Genomic DNA, 16,553 nt, shown 5'->3' on the forward strand with positions numbered 1-16,553 from the left:
CTTCAGATCTTAATGATGACGGTGAGCACTGAACTAATGGTAGATCAATATCCATACTCATCTCAGTGACAGCATTCTCATGAGCACCATCACTAATTCTATCGCCGCTTGGTACTTGGGCAGCCTCCTTATCCACTGGCATATCATCTTGAGACCCAATACCAGTATTTAAAGCACCACAGGCAACTGAGTCTAACCCTAAATCCTTCTCTGGATGGTCACCAACAGTAACATTGCCATCGGTCTTAGCAAGCAGCATAACATCATTTTCTACACTGCCACAGCCTGTTATATCATTATCTCTAGCGATAAAAGCATTCTCACTATCCAATAGTTCATCATGGTTTTCTGAAACTGACTGCTTCTCATTCATCAAATCTTCATTGGGATCATCCGAACTGACGCCGTTACCAACTCCAGGTTCAGTAGCATCTGTTTGTTGCTTCCTAGAAGCTGCACTTCTCATGTCAAACAGCGCACTTAACTGTGACTGCACAGAAACAGCCAAAGCAACTGCATGATCACGGATTAGAGAATCATTTGGAGGGCAGTGAAGGATATTCATTAATATCCTCCTATACTCAAAGAGACTAGTAGATGATGTTGCCAAGCCCTTATCCCGATAAACCCTAGCTGATTTAATCACATGCTTACAAAGATTCCCCATCCTTGACCAACTACAGCTGCATATTGCAAACTCCGAACCTGGGTTTTGTACAATATGAAACACCGCTCGATCTCTACTGCTAAGAACTTTCGCATTTTTTCCATCCACAATAACATCTGAATCAGGAATCTGCAACGCCATCCTCCAAGATGACAAGCCACTTTTCCACTCATTTTTCCAATATCGGGCAAAATTTTCTTTGCCAGCATACTCATCTAGCCAGTAATATGAATGCACCTTGGTACCTAGCTTATCAACAAGCCAATCCGCACGTTGGTAAACGCTTGCATCCTCCTCATTCAACAGCCTGGGTTTTAGTTGTGTGTGGTAGCATTCAATAGCTGCAGAGACCTCCGTGCTAGCAAGTGGGAGGGCCTTCAAGGCAGTAGTCCATGTCCCTACAAAATTATGGGAAAGAAGAGATAAAACTGGTCAGCTGTCTGAAAGCAAGAAGATGTTGCAGAGATCAAGACCAATACATTACCTATTCTGGGATACCATACAGCCTTAAAATAATCCAAGAAATCTGAGCAATCAACAAAATCTTCCATGAAAGACTCAAAAGACACAATATCACCTTTTCCTTTGCAGATCCTGGTTACTATTTCTCCCAGCCTCCTTGACATTTCGGCACGTATTTCAGTTTCCGGACATTTCTCCATCAAAATTTTATGCCAAGCATGACGAACACGCCAAAAGCTTATCAAGACAGAGCATTGAAAGACCTCCCTACACAAGACAAGAAGTCTATACTATAAACACGGTTGCTCAAATACAACACTGTCCATGAAAAAAACAGAATCAATTTTAAACCTGATTGTCAGCACATCCGCCAATGGATCATCAACAATGAAACCACCTAACTTCCATGTTGGGTCTTTTGAACGAACCCTATTGTAAAGAGCTCCCATCCACCTATGAATTTCACAGCTTGCAAAGTTCGGAGTCATGATCCAGGCAACGGGAATTGCATTGTTATTCGAGTCAAAAACGAGGAGACTGTAGATAGGGTACTGAATAATGATAGATAAAAGAATCAAAATTTAGCAGTCACATCAAGTGGATAACCATAGCAGCAAGAAACGATCACAACAGACCTTTAATTTGTTTGTACCAAACTTTGAATCAGCAGCCAGAACACTACGGTTGCCAAAGTTAATTAATTGCTGGAGTTGCCACTCGCTTTGAATGCCCAAAATAAAAGGTTCTGAATCAGAGAAATCTTCATAAAAGAAAATATGATCCCGATGGTTTTCAATCCACAATGAGATACTAACAGCATCATCAGAATCCAACTCATATGTGGAACGTCTGATCTTTCTCTCCAACCTCCGCACATATCTGCAAGGTGCCAAGGATACCTCATCATCCTTGATGAAATAAAGTATACTCAGCATGGAAGAAAAAGGAAGAAGGAAGCATACCGGTGACTGAGAAGATCATCACGGTTACATGGCCCCCCTTGTTTCTCAACCGCTTCAGTGTGCCTCTGCATTATGGTTTCCACAGGAACTCCAACATATAGCAAAGACATAATCTGAAGGCGTAACTCATCAGATATGTATGGAGCAAACATTGCTTGGGTTCCAGCAGCCTTTTTATCCTGAGGACCATGACAAGGTTGTCCTTTCTTGTCCACATGCTTATCTTGATTATAAATGATAAGCGCAACTGACGGTTCGGCTATTAAACGTTTCACAATGAAATGGCACACACAACCTCTCTTTGTATTTGGTCGGCCTGCAGGAGTTTTCCTCTTTGCAGAATAGCTTCTGCTCGGACGAATTACACCACCTTTTCTATGATCATCTGGGCCAAAGGAACACCAGTACCTGTAAATTCAACTGTGATTATCATGATGGACTAAGTATTAGGAAATAAGAATTATTCAAAAGCAACTCCCAACCTGTAAAATTTCTAGTCTATAAATCATAGGTTTATGGCATAATCTCTAGCTGCTTATGTCTTAAAGTAGCAGCATATAGTTAATCAATTGAAAGTTGCATGAAACCCTTACTAAAATTGTAAGATAATTAGACATATTTCTATGAAACCTAGCCAAGTCATTAACAATTTTATCATTTGATTTGATAATGAAAACTTGCAGAATTTCTTTCTGTGGATCATACCCAAAGTTAAAAGTTAAGATTACTTTCATGTACAATTGTCTCTTAAAATGCTTTATAAATGGAGCACAAGGAGAAAAGCAAAAAACCAGGTAACTATGAGCAAAATGATTAAAAAGTGAAGCAAATTAAAAGAGCAACGGAAGCAGAGCATATACATATGTCAGAAATAAGAAACTGAACTGAACTCAGTTCAGATATCTTCTTTGTACTATAGAAACTAGAAACACATTTGATCATAATAGCCAGTAAAAAGAGATAAACTTACAAGATATATTCGAGAATGCCATCAACTTTCGGTTTGTACGTCGATTCACGAGGACGTCTTCTCCTTGCTTCTACATGAAATCTAGTTGGACAATCCTTATTGTTTGATTCACCTCTCACAAAATCGTTCACTCTGGAAAAGGGAATGAGTGCAAGTCTGTCCATAGTTTCTCGCCAGCCTTCCACCCTAGACCAAACGATGTCAGCAGCAGAGAATTCTGAAGTTGGTGGATTCTGCACTGGGAGTGTCAAAATCTCATCCCACCTAGCCATCTGCATTACAAAAGACAACAAACAACTAGTATCGATAATAAAAATAAGTTTCCATTAAGACCTGGTAAATACCGCAACATTATACATGCAAGCACCCATGTTCTACAACATGTAATGAAGAAATCTTTTATCCAAATCACAAACAAAAATTTTAATTATGTACAAGCGTATAATATCAGCATTTACTGTCCCAATACAAACCAACCAAGATACAGAGCTCAACAAGATGATAATGTTATCAAATGAACTAGTATTAAGTTATCAGAGTATCATCGCAAAGCTTCTAGCAGTTGGAATATGGTGAAATAAGAAGATTTACAAGTAAAATTCAGACAATCTTTCGCAAAAGCTTGAGCACTACTCACATACATTGATGACTACAGTACGAGTTCAAAGCATGTTCACAAGCTATCAAAAATAAACATATACATGAAAACTGGACATATACACAAATGGGATTTGTTACATTAGTTGCAGAAATATGAAAGTTACAGTTTAAGTTTCAAATTCTAATTTTCATCAATTCAATAATTAGTTTTAGCTTTTCGCCCACCTTCAGAAAAATGAAACTTAGACATCCGTTATATTGTTATAATGCATTCATAGGAGGCTATAAGTTGCCCTTATTAAGGATAAAATGAAAGAATAGATGGATATTGTTTGGGCATGTGCGATAGAGGCCATTAAATGCACCAGTTAGGAAAAATGATTAGACTATAGTTAATGGGAAAAGAGGAGTAGGGTAGGCTGTAGGTCTAAGTGAACTTGGTTGGAAGCAACTAAGAGGCATATTATAATACTCAATTTTAATGGAAATATTCCCTCACAGAAATGAAATGAAGAAAGCATTCATGTAGTTGGCCCTGAAAATCTAGAATAAATGCTATGTTGTTCTTCTTCTTGTAGTTAGTACCAAGTAACATGTGTAGCACATGACTGTTGACCAATAGAGGTAATACTTGAGAATAATTGTATAAGAGAATTAGGAGAATCTTAATTTGACATGGTACTTTATTATATTATTCAAATTTTCTTAACAACTGTTAAAAAGGGAGGCCCAATGCATGAGGCTCCCACCATCATGGGGTCTAGGGAGGTTCAAATGTGCGCAACCTTGCATCATTGCGCGAAGAGGCTCTTTTCGAGACTCAAAACCTGTAACCTTCGCTAGGCTCACCCACTTCTCAACAATTCTATACACGATAATTAATTTTATTTGATATCATAATGAAAGTAAATAATTAATAAAATACAGGTTCACGTACTATCACTACTATCATATTTTCTTGTAATTAAAACGCAATCTGATTGATTGCATATTCAAAAATGAAGAAAAACCTTAAAATGATCATATGATAACATTCAATTCATTCCCTCATCATAAATATAATCGAACGAAAAGTCAATCCCTCACCTTCTTCCTCCCTGCTTCTGAAATCTAATTATCAAAGTTCAATATGTTCAATCGACAAGAAAATTAGTGACAATCTTGTTGACTACAAACCAAATATCATAATCACTTATAATATTCTAATGTGGGAGTTATGGGAGCCTAAACTCTCTCTTTCTGCTGTTCCGAGAAAGCTTCTTTTCTCTAATAAAAAAAGTCCTAAAAAGAGAGAACATGCAGGAAAAAATACTCCACTTTCCATTTTCTCCTTCAATTTTTCTTCTACATTTTTCCAGCGAATAAGGGCATGATCCAATTTGTGTAAGGCAACAGTAATAATAATTTGATATAATTTTACATAATCACTTAAAGAAAAAGTTAAGCTTTAATGCAATTTAGACCAACTAATCTAACTTAATCCATCCAAGCACATTTTCTTCAAGATGTCTGAGTATTGAACCATCACTAACTTACCCAACTCATCCACAACCAAATAATTAAAAGTAACACACCATTTCACTCATTTTATGACCTTAAAATTTTCAAATTTAAAAAATCACTTACCGCGAAATTCCAGGAGAAAAAAGGGCGGCGGAGGCTAGAAGAGGCGGCTTAAGATTGGGAAAAGAGAGAAAAGGAGCAAAACTTAATGAGTTGGGTTCTTTGATGTGCGAAAAAATTAGGGTTTTGGTGGAGAATAGGGATTTTTTCTCAGCTCGGGGCTGAGGAGAAGCAAGAGGAGCCGCGGGGTAGAGAGTTTGGGTCGGGTTTGGGTACATAGGTGAACTGGATCCGCCAGGTAGAACAAAAAAAAGTTAATTTTGCCATTTTATCTCTCGAGCACCTTTGAAGTTTGCTATATTTGACACGTGTGCCGATCAGGAAACACGTTTGTGCGCGGGGTGGCAGGGCACAACCCCCCCAACCACAACTCCAATCACACCCTTTCTCTCATTTGCTACAGTGCACCAGGCCCCACATGAGGTTTTAAATGAGGCCTGGTACACTGTAGCAAATGAAAGAGGGGGTGTGGTTGGAGTTGTGGTTGCTGGTGTGCATTTATCATTTTCCTTTTGCGCGTAAGATAGTTCAATAATATGCTTATAGATATAAATATAAATTTTGTTTTATGACGTCCGAAATGGTGCGGGCCATATTTGTAATGAAATTCTTCTTGAAACAATGTAATAGAATCTTTTAGATTCCTCAACAGAAAAAAAAACCCAAATATTATCAGGTTTGAACTTTGGTACCCTTCTTTACCAGGACGTTTGCTTAGTCATCAAAACAAGTTATGGGGCGAGCACGTGACACAAATAGATACACTTGAACACTAGAGGGGGAGTGAATAGTATTCTTTTAAAATTTATGCAAAGTATATTATAAATTGCAAAGAAAAATGGCAATCTCAGAAATTCACAATCACAAACACAAGGATTTTATACTGGTCCCACCAATCCGGTGTACATCCAGTCCCCAAGCAAATCCCGCTTGAGAGTTTTCACTATGATTTTGAATAAACTTACAAAATCAAACGCAAACCTGACCAATTTGCAAGTCCCTGTAAATTGCAACACCAATTGACAAACACCTTGCCAATTTGAACACCAATCTCTAAACCAAGAGATTAACCCTCTCAAACCCGAGAGAAATCCTTGTTGAAGTAAGAACACAATTGATCCTATAAGCCTTGAATGTGTAGTGAAGTGCAGCAGTGGCTTAGGATTCTTTTAACCTCTGTAAATTGTCTAAATGATAAGTATTTGATGAATGTTTAGAGGCAATTTCAGAAACTTTTTTTTCACAAAATCTGAATATTTTTTACTTGAAAAATTGCACAAAAATCAAAGCTTATGTGTATGTATGTCTCTGCAATTTTTCTGAACAAATAACCTATTTATAGCCATTGAAAAGACAATTTTTTAAACTTTAAAAACGTTTAAAAACGGCTATAAACAGTCACAAATTCAAACTTTGAAAACTGGAAAAACTGTATCTGTAGTCGACTACAATACACATTAGTCGACTACACTGAGTTCAAACAGACTCTGTGTATTCAAAAAAATTTCTCAGTAGTCGACTACAATGCACATTATTTGACAGAAACTGATAAAATGAAATTTGTGTTCAGTAGTCGACTATAATGATGATTAGTCGACTACACTGTAAAATGACAGAAACTTATGTTTCTGTCGAACACTTGAGTAGTCGACTATAATCTATTGTAGTCGACTATACTGTAAATTGACAGAAACATGTATTTGAGTTTTATACACGAGTAGTCGACTACTATTCTAATTAGTCGACTACTAAGAGTAAAAATTATGAAATAAAATATTTTTATACTTAAGTTTTAACTATAATTCTAATGGTTAACATAGGGGATTTCTATTGTTAACCAACACACTAAGCATGTGTTAGTGTGTTCTAATATTGTGTGTGTGCGTGTGTGTGATCAAGGCTTGTACAATTATTCTAAGTAAAGAAAATGTAAAATACATTATCTCATTTGTTCTTCATTTTCTTCACTTCAAAATGCCTTGAAATCAACTTGCACTTGTACATATTCTGATATTGAAATCTGCATATAAAAGTTAGTGCACACACTGTATAAATTGTTATCATCAAAACACTATCATGGAGATATGATATTCAACATTCTCCCCCTTTTTGATGATAACAAATAATTTATGCCAAAATATGTATTTTATAATCAGGTTAAAAAACATAATGAAATAACCATACTTACTCCCCCTGCATATATGCAAATGTGAGTCATATATAAGTCTATAACAATACATAACAATACTTACATAAAAGTACTATTTCTCCCCCTTTGTTATCAACAAAAAGAAATAAATATTTTATTTATGCTAAACATGACATTATTTCTTCAACATGAGCTAAAACTTCAAACAAATCATCCAGGTTATGAACATAGTCCATAACTTCACCCATCCAAATAGGTAGGCAAAGACTTGCCATAAAGACCAAAAGTTCCACAATGTTCATCACCATGATCTGTTTAAAATATGTAGCACATGCATTATCTAACCAAACATTATCATAGATAATAAAAACACATAATTAACATAAGTGACATAGTAGCAACATAAGAAACATATTACATAAGTCCTAACAACACACAACCACATAGTTTTTGAAACTTAAACATAATAACATAATTGTTTTGATAATTAACATAAAAAACATCTTAAGGTGCTGGAGGAGGTTGCTGTCCTTGAAAATACGTATTAAGCTTTGTGTCCAAGTCTTCAAACTTCTTGATTAGCTCTTCTTGATTACTAATGATGTATGAATTCTGTGCATATAGAGCTCTTTGACCAGTTTCAAGTTCAAGGATACGTGCACTTAAAGTGTTGTATTGCACGTCTGAAAAGCATGAGGGTTCTGTAGGAAAAGGTGGAGGTTGACTTGAAGAGGCTCCTGCTTGAGTTGAGGATTGTGGAATTTCTTCTTGATGAGGTTCAGGTTCATTTTGAGCAGGTTCATTTTGAGGAATATGTTCTTGAATTTCAAAGTTTGTCAATTTCATCCTAGTTAGGGCATTTGAATCAAAAAATTCAATTGAACGGACAACAGAATTTTCAGATTGGAGATCCACATGAAATTTGTCAAAGATTTTTGTTAAAAAGGCACCATAAGGAAGAAATCCTCTTGGAATTGTCAGAAGATTATCAAAGTAAACTTCAGCCCAATTAACTTGGATATTTCCCATTATAGCATATAGAGCTTTTGCTAAATCTAGGGAAATGAAATGAAAACTTGAAAACTGGAAAAACTGTATCTGTAGTCGACTACTATTGACATTAGTCGACTACACTGAGTTCAAACAGACTCTGTGTATTCAGAAAATTTCTCAGTAGTCGACTATAATGCTCATTAGTCGACTACACTGTAATTTGACAGAAACTGATAAAATGAAATTTGTGTTCAGTAGTCGACTATAATGATGATTAGTCGACTACACTGTAAAATGACAGAAACTTATGTTTCTGTCGAACACTTGAGTAGTCGACTATAATCTATTGTAGTCGACTATACTGTAAATTGACAGAAACATGTATTTGAGTTTTATACATGAGTAGTCGACTACTATTCTAATTAGTCGACTACTAAGAGTAAAAATTCTGCTATAAAAAGTTTTTATAATCAAGTTTTAACTATAATTCTAATGGTTAACATAGGGGATTTCTATTGTTAACCAACACACTCAGCATGTGTTAGTGTGTTCTAATATTGTGTGTGTGCGTGTGTGTGATCAAGGCTTGTACAATTATTCTAAGTAAAGAAAATGTAAAATACATTATCTCATTTGTTCTTCATTTTCTTCACTTCAAAATGCCTTGAAATCAACTTGCACTTGTACATATTCTGATATTAAAATCTGCATATAAAAGTTAGTGCACACACTGTATAAATTGTTATCATCAAAACACTATCATGGAGATATGATATTCAACATTCTCCCCCTTTTTGATGATAACAAATAATTTATGCATAATAATAATATAATCAGATTAAAAAAATATAATGAAATAACCATACGTACTCCCCCTCCATATATGCAAATGTGAGTCATATATAAGTCTATAACAATACATAACAATACTTACATAAAAGTACTATTTCTCCCCCTTTGTTATCAACAAAAAGAGGAAAAACATCTATGATAAACATGACATTATTTCTTCAACATGAGCTAAAACTTCAAACAAATCATCCAGGTTATGAACATAGTCCATAACTTCACCCATCCAAATAGGTAGGCAAAGACTTGCCATAAAGACCAAAAGTTCCATAATGTTCATCACCATGATCTGTTTAAAATATGTAGTACATGCATTATCTAACCAAACATTATCATAGATAATAAAAACACACAATCAACATAAGTGACATAGTAGCAACATAAATACCATATTACATAAGTCATAACAACACACAACCACATAGTTTTCGAAACTTAAACAGAATAACATAATTGTTTTGACACTTAACATAAAAACATCTTAAGGTGCTGGAGGAGGTTGCTGTCCTTGAAAATACGTATTAAGCTTTGTGTCCAAGTCTTCAAACTTCTTGATTAGCTCTTCTTGATTACTAATGATATATGAATTCTGTGCATATAGAGCTCTTTGACCAGTTTCAAGTTCAATGATACGTGCACTTAAAGTGTTGTATTGCACGTCTGAAAAGTATGAAGGTTCTGTAGGAAAAGGTGATGGTTGACTTGAAGAAGCTCCTGCTTGAGTTGAAGATTGTGGAATTTCTTCTTGATGAGGTTCAGGTTCATTTTGAGGATTTTGTTCTTGGATTTCAAAGTTTGTCAATTTCATCCTAGTTAGGGCATTTAAATCAAAAAAAATCAATGGAACGGACAACAGAATTTTCAGATTGGAGATCGACATGGAATTTGTCAAAGATTTTAGTTAGGAATGCACCATAAGGAAGAAATCCTCTTGGTATAGTCAGAAGATTGTCAAAGTAAACTTCAGCCCAATTAACTTGAATATTTCCCATTATAGCATATAGAGCTTTTGCTAATTCTAGAGAAATGAAATGAAAACTTCCAGTTTTTGGAAACAAGTTATAAGCTAGGATTCGTGCAATGAGTCCAGCAGTCTTGACCATCTCAGTCTCCCCCTCTGAATCAGCTTTCTCGCTCTCCTCATCGGATTCGAAGAGTCCCTTCTTACCCTTCGAAGAAGATTCCTCCTTTTTGTCTCCTCCGTTGATGAGGCCCACGAGTTAGGTAAGAGTCGTCCCGATCGTCTCAATCTGCTTCTTCATGGCATCAAGTCTTGTTGAATTATCTGCTTCAGACATCTTCTCCTTCCTTAATTTCTGGACCCCCTCCGAGGAATTAAGGATCTCGCCAAGCTTCTTGTACTGTGAGCGAGTAAGGACCATACACAGTTCCCCCCTTCACAGGATCTAGGGCTCTGATACCAACTTGATGAAAACGACTGAAGAACACAAGAGTTATAATTAGGGCGAAGGAAAATACCTTCTCTAGATTATGAGAATCAATTAGATTTATAAAATCTCTCTCTCACAATCTCTCTAGATCAAAGAACAACCTCACTGATCTCTTTTCTGATTACAATCTGAGTTCTCTACCCTAGAAAAGTCGTGTTTCTATTTATACTAAACAGAAATCCCAACTGGAGCAGGAAACAGACCCAGGCCCGAATCCGCTACACGGTCGACCACAGTGCCTAAGGCGGTCGACCGGTCAGAACGATGAAAAACTGGAAAATCGATTACAGTGTTTCCGGTCGACCGCAGCGCCATCATCGGTCGACCGCTCTCAGTCCCGAGACATAGTCTGGGTCTGTGCACTAAGCGGTCGACCGCCGCGACCAAGCCGGTCGACCGGCCAGAGCCCAACTGTAATTCCTGCAGTTTTGACGAATCCTTAAGTTAGATTAATCGACTACTTAAGGTTTAAATTTATGTATTTTTGTTTTAAAAATTAATTTAAATCTTCAATTGAACATATACCTAATTCCCTTCTTAATTTAACATAAACTTCTTCTTTTAGTGGTTTTGTTAATATATCTGCAATTTGTTTATCTGTAGGTATAAACTCTAATGATATGTCACCTTTAAGAACATGATCACGTAAAAAATGATGTCTAATATCAATGTGTTTTGTACGTGAGTGTTGAATAGGATTTTTAGATAAATTAATTGCACTAGAATTATCACACATAATAGATGATATGGGACAATTTATTCCATAATCAGTTAAAGTTTGTTTCATCCATAATATTTGTGCACATGCAAGACTTGCAGCAATATATTCAGCTTCAGTTGTAGATAATATCACTGAATTTTGTTTTTTTACTAAACCAAGATACAAGTAAATGTCCTAAGAAATGACATGTTCCACTTGTACTTTTTCTATCAGATTTACATCCGGCAAAATCAGCATCACTATATGATATTAAATCAAAAGAACTATGTTTAGGATAAAATAAACCATAATTTGTAGTATCTTAAATATATCTAAAAATTCTTTTTACTGCTTTGTAGGGTGTAAATTTGATTTCCCGAAAACAGGGAGTTTCGTTTGTATTGATAAGAAAGCTTATTACAAACTAATAATCAAATGTTTACAACAGAAGCAGAGGGAATGCCCTCTTTGTTTAGTGTGGGGACTTTTGGTGGCTATAGGATGTTTCGCTCGATACTCGTGTCGAGTCTGCTTCCCTTGGACCGTTCGATCGAGATTGCTGGAGAGCTTCAGTACACAGTAGAAGCTCAAGTCGATAGAGTTTGGGTCTGCTTAGTTCGCCGGCGGTCGGAGCTCAGAACTAGGCAGCGGTGCTGTAATGCAAGGATTATGCGAACAGCTTGGTCTCAACTGCTTTTCTCCAAGTTTTTCGACCTCCCTCAAAGTTTGCTGGAAGAGGCTTTTAAATGGAAGAAGGACAGCTTGACTGCTCCTTGAATTATGGGATGTGACCATACATTGTTCGGAGATATCCTGCTGCTCATTCGTACCACTAGTGGTCATTCGAAGAGCTGTGCTCTGCATCACGTCATGTAGGAGTGGGAAAGCCCCTCCTCGTATGCGTGATAACGGCTGTCGGATGCTTGCGTGGATCTGACCAACCACCGAGTGCCGGCGGCTCTCGCCCTTTGCTTGGACAACTGAGGTGAGTCGCATTTATGAGAGTGCAAGCTACTTTGATATCTGTCTGCTCACTTGTACTGTGGGCGGCTATTCGGCGGGCCTGGAGTGCCGTGCCTTCTCTCTTCAGGTCAAGAGAGGCGGGAAAGCATGTTCCTGGCACTCGAGTGGGTTTGGACAGCTCGCCGAATGCTGGCGGATTCGTCTCCTGACTCAGACAGCCGAGGTGAGTTGCATTTATGAATGCTCAGGTCGAGTCGACACCTGTCCAGTCCTTCGCACTGTGAGCGGCCACTTGACGGCCTTGGAGTACTGTGCCCTCTCTCTTCGGGTCGAGAGAGGGGGGAAAGCCCATCTCAGCACGTGGGGTAGCAGATATCTGTCCATATTGGCGGCCTTGGGGTTTGCGGGCGGATTCGACTTTGGACTCGGGCAGGCGAGTTGTGTAAAAGGCGAAATTCCGCTATTCCTAGTTGATTCTGGCTCGTGCAGGCGAGTTGATCATCCAGGTGAATTTCTTGCAAGCTCACAGAGGTATTTTTTACCATTCTGGCTCGTGCAGGCGAGTTGATCATCCAGGTGAATTTCTTGCAAGCTCACAGAGGTATTTTTTACCGTCTACATGCTTTAAGATGTGATTCTTTAGGATTAGATTGAAATCTTGCACATAAACATACACTAAACATAATATCAGGTCTACTAGCAGTAATGTAAAGAAGTGATCCAATCATACCTCGATAGAGCTTTTGATCAACATTCTTACCATTTTCATCTTTGTCAAGTGATGTAGTATCAAGTGATGTAGTGATGCTCATAGATGTTGGTTTGCTTGTTGAATTTTCCAATCCGAAACGTTTGAGTAAATCTTTTGCATACTTGCTTTGATTGATGAATATTCCTTCTTTCAATTGTTTAATTTGAAGTCCAATGAAGAAATTTAATTCACCCATGTGACTCATTTCAAATTTATCTGCATAGTCTTAGCAAATTCTTGACAAAGATTATTGTTAGTAGAACCAAAAATAATATCATCTACATATATTTGAATTAGTAAAATATCTTTATTTATTTTCTTAATAAATAATGTTGAATCAACTTTTCCAATTTCAAAACCTGAAGTTAAAAGAAACTTCTTTAATCTATCATACCAAGCACGAGGTGCTTGTTTAAGACCATATAAAGCTTTCTTAAGTTTAAAAACATGATTTGGAAAACTTTCATGTTCAAAACCTGGAGGTTGTTCTACAAAAACTTCTTCTTTTATAAAACCATTTAGAAAAGCACTTTTAACATCCATTTAAAATAATTTAAAATTCATAAAACATGCAAAAGCAAGTAAAATTCTAATTGATTCTAATCGAGCAACAGGTGCATAAGTTTCATCATAATCAATTCCTTCTTCTTGATTATAACCTTGAGCAACTAATCTAGCTTTGTTTCTAACAACTTGACCAAATTCATCTAATTTGTTTCTAAAAATAAATCTTTAGGTAAATCATTTTGTAGATTATCATCTTTTATAATATCTATCATAGAAGTATCATGTATAGTATCAATTATATCATCATCATTATTTAATATAATAGGTGATTTTGAAAAATTTTCATCAAAAGAAACATGTAAAGATTCTTCAATAGCTAGTGTTCTTTTGTTATATATTCTATATGCTTTACTATGATTTGAATATCCAACAAAATTTCCTTCATCAGATTTAGAATCAAATTTATCTAAATTATCCTTTGTGTTTAAAATAAAACATTTACAACCAAAAACTTTAAAATAAGATACTTTAGGAATTTTGTTATAATATAATTCATAAGAGGTTTTCTTTAAAATAGGTCTTAATAAAACTCTATTTAATACATAACCCAAAAATATTTAGGTAAATTACTATCACACAACATGGTTCTAGCACATTCTTGTAAAGTTCTATTTTTCCTTTCTACAACTCCATTTTGTGGAGCAGCACGAGGAAAAGAAAAAGTATGTGATATACCATGTTTGTTACAATAATTTGCAAATATAGAAGTAGATTTTTGATTTTGAATTCTTTTGCAAAATATAGAAAACTCATTAAAAGCATCATTTTTATGTTTAAGAAAAATTACCCATGTGAATCTAGAATAATCATCAACAATAACAAATGCATATCTACTTCCATTTAAAGATGCTACTCTAGATGGACCAAAAAGATCTATGTGAATTAATTCTAATGGTCTATTTGTAGATATTACATTTTTAGATTTAAAAGAAGATTTATGCATTTTTCCTTGTTGACATGCATCACAAAAATTATTTTTAAAAGACATCTTAGGTAAACCATTTACTGAATCATTTTTAGAAATCTTAGACATATGTTTAAAGTTAACATGTCCAAAACGTTTATGCCATAAAATCGAATCATTAGATGATGCAATAAGACAATGTTCATTTGAAATATTATTCATAGATAACACATATATGTTATTCTTTCTATGACCTTTAAAAGTAATAGTTATTAAATCAATATCATAAATTAAGCATGATTCTTTTTCAAAAACAATTTTAAACCTTTATCACAAAGTTGACTAATACTTAGTAAATTATGTTTAAGACCATCAACTAATAGAACATTATCAATGATAGGTTTGTTTGGATTACTGATAGATCCAATACCGATGACTTTTTCTTTGTTGTTATCTCCAAAAGTAACAGTACCTCCATCCTTGTTTTGAAAAGATGACAACAATTGTATATTTCCAGTCATATGTTTAGAGCAACCACTATCCAAAATCCACCTATCTTTCTTGGGTACCTGAAATAATAAACATTTACATTTTGGTACCCATACTATGTTGGGTCCTTTAAATTAGCCTTTAGGAAACCAAACCCATGAAGAGTTTGATTTACTTAAATAATTAGATGATAAACAAATATTTTTAATAAAATCAGAAATATAAAAATTCTTATGTAAAGAAGATAATTCTTTTGGAACCCAAATAGAAAAGAATTTTGATTTCTTTTTACACAAATTTTTAGTTCTATAATCATACAAATCATGAGAAGGTTTTACAAAAATTGTTTTCTTTGATTTATTTTTATTAAATTGAAAACCCAATCCTTTTGTCTTATGTGATTCTCTTTGAAAAGAAAGAATATTATCAAGATTTTCTTTTCCTTTATTAAATTTGCTTACATTTAAACATATATCTTCATATCTTGATTTAAAAGAAGGAATATCTTTTTCTAAATTATTAATATGAATATTTAAATCATTACATTCTGATTTTAAATATTTATTCTCATTAGAAAAACATTCATTTTCTTTAAGTAAAGAAAAATTTTCTTCTTTCAATTCAATTATTTGAGAATTAGAAAAAGTAGAGGAATTTAAATCAGAAATTTCTTCAAGTAATCTTTTATTTTCACCTTTAAGAAAATTATGTGATGTCTTTAATCTCACAAAAGTTTCATATAATTTATTGAAAGCATCTAAAAGTTCTTTATTTTCACTTACTTCATCTTGTGCCATAAAACACATGTGAGCACTTTCCTTTTCTTCAATTTCTTCATCTGAAGATGATTCATCACTATCATCCCAAGTGACTACCATTGCTTTCCTTTTCTTGTTATTTTGAATGTTGTTGAAGTTGTTGAAATAACTTGATTTTTGCTTATTCTTCAACATTGGACAATCTTTCTTCATATGCCCTGGTTTATTACACTTAAAACAAAGAGGGTTATTTGAAATTGAACTCTTAGATTTAAAATTACCTCGTTTTATAAATTTCCGAAATTTTCGTGCAAACATGCCCATTTCTTCATCATCATCATCTGAATCTTCTTTATCGGAAGTAGTATTGAATGCAAGAACTTTCTTGTTCTTTGATTCTTCATCATTCTTTCTATCTTCAATTTGAACTTCATATGCCATAAGATTACCAATAAGATTTTCAACCGTAAGAGTTGACAAATCATTGGCTTCTTCAATAGCGGTAACTTTCTTTTCCCATTGTGGAGTAAGTGAACGAAGTATCTTTCTTACCATCTCCACTGGAGTATATATTTTTCCAATACCAATGAGAGAATTTGTGATGTCGGTGAATCTTGTGAACATTTCTCCAATAGTCTCATTTTCCTTCATCTTGAATAATTCAAATCTGTGCACAAGAACAGAAATTTTAGATT

General features: G+C 34.9%; 1 protein-coding gene across 1 annotated transcript in view; it reads right to left on the minus strand.

The window, feature by feature from the left end:
- Positions 1–5,504, minus strand: part of LOC109821233 — a 5,702-nt gene extending 198 nt beyond the window's left edge. The window contains exons 1-7 of the mRNA XM_020387416.1: positions 5,288–5,504; positions 3,062–3,333; positions 2,092–2,499; positions 1,765–2,008; positions 1,481–1,680; positions 1,152–1,396; positions 1–1,065 (exon numbers count right to left, since the gene is read on the minus strand). Coding sequence (XP_020243005.1) covers positions 1–1,065; positions 1,152–1,396; positions 1,481–1,680; positions 1,765–2,008; positions 2,092–2,499; positions 3,062–3,333 — 2,434 coding nt within the window. The 5' untranslated portion in view covers positions 5,288–5,504. The remainder of the gene's footprint in view (positions 1,066–1,151; positions 1,397–1,480; positions 1,681–1,764; positions 2,009–2,091; positions 2,500–3,061; positions 3,334–5,287) is intronic.

Source organism: Asparagus officinalis, chromosome 8 (genome assembly GCF_001876935.1).
Source record: "Asparagus officinalis chromosome 8, Aspof.V1, whole genome shotgun sequence".
Taxonomy (NCBI): Eukaryota; Viridiplantae; Streptophyta; class Magnoliopsida; order Asparagales; family Asparagaceae; genus Asparagus; species Asparagus officinalis.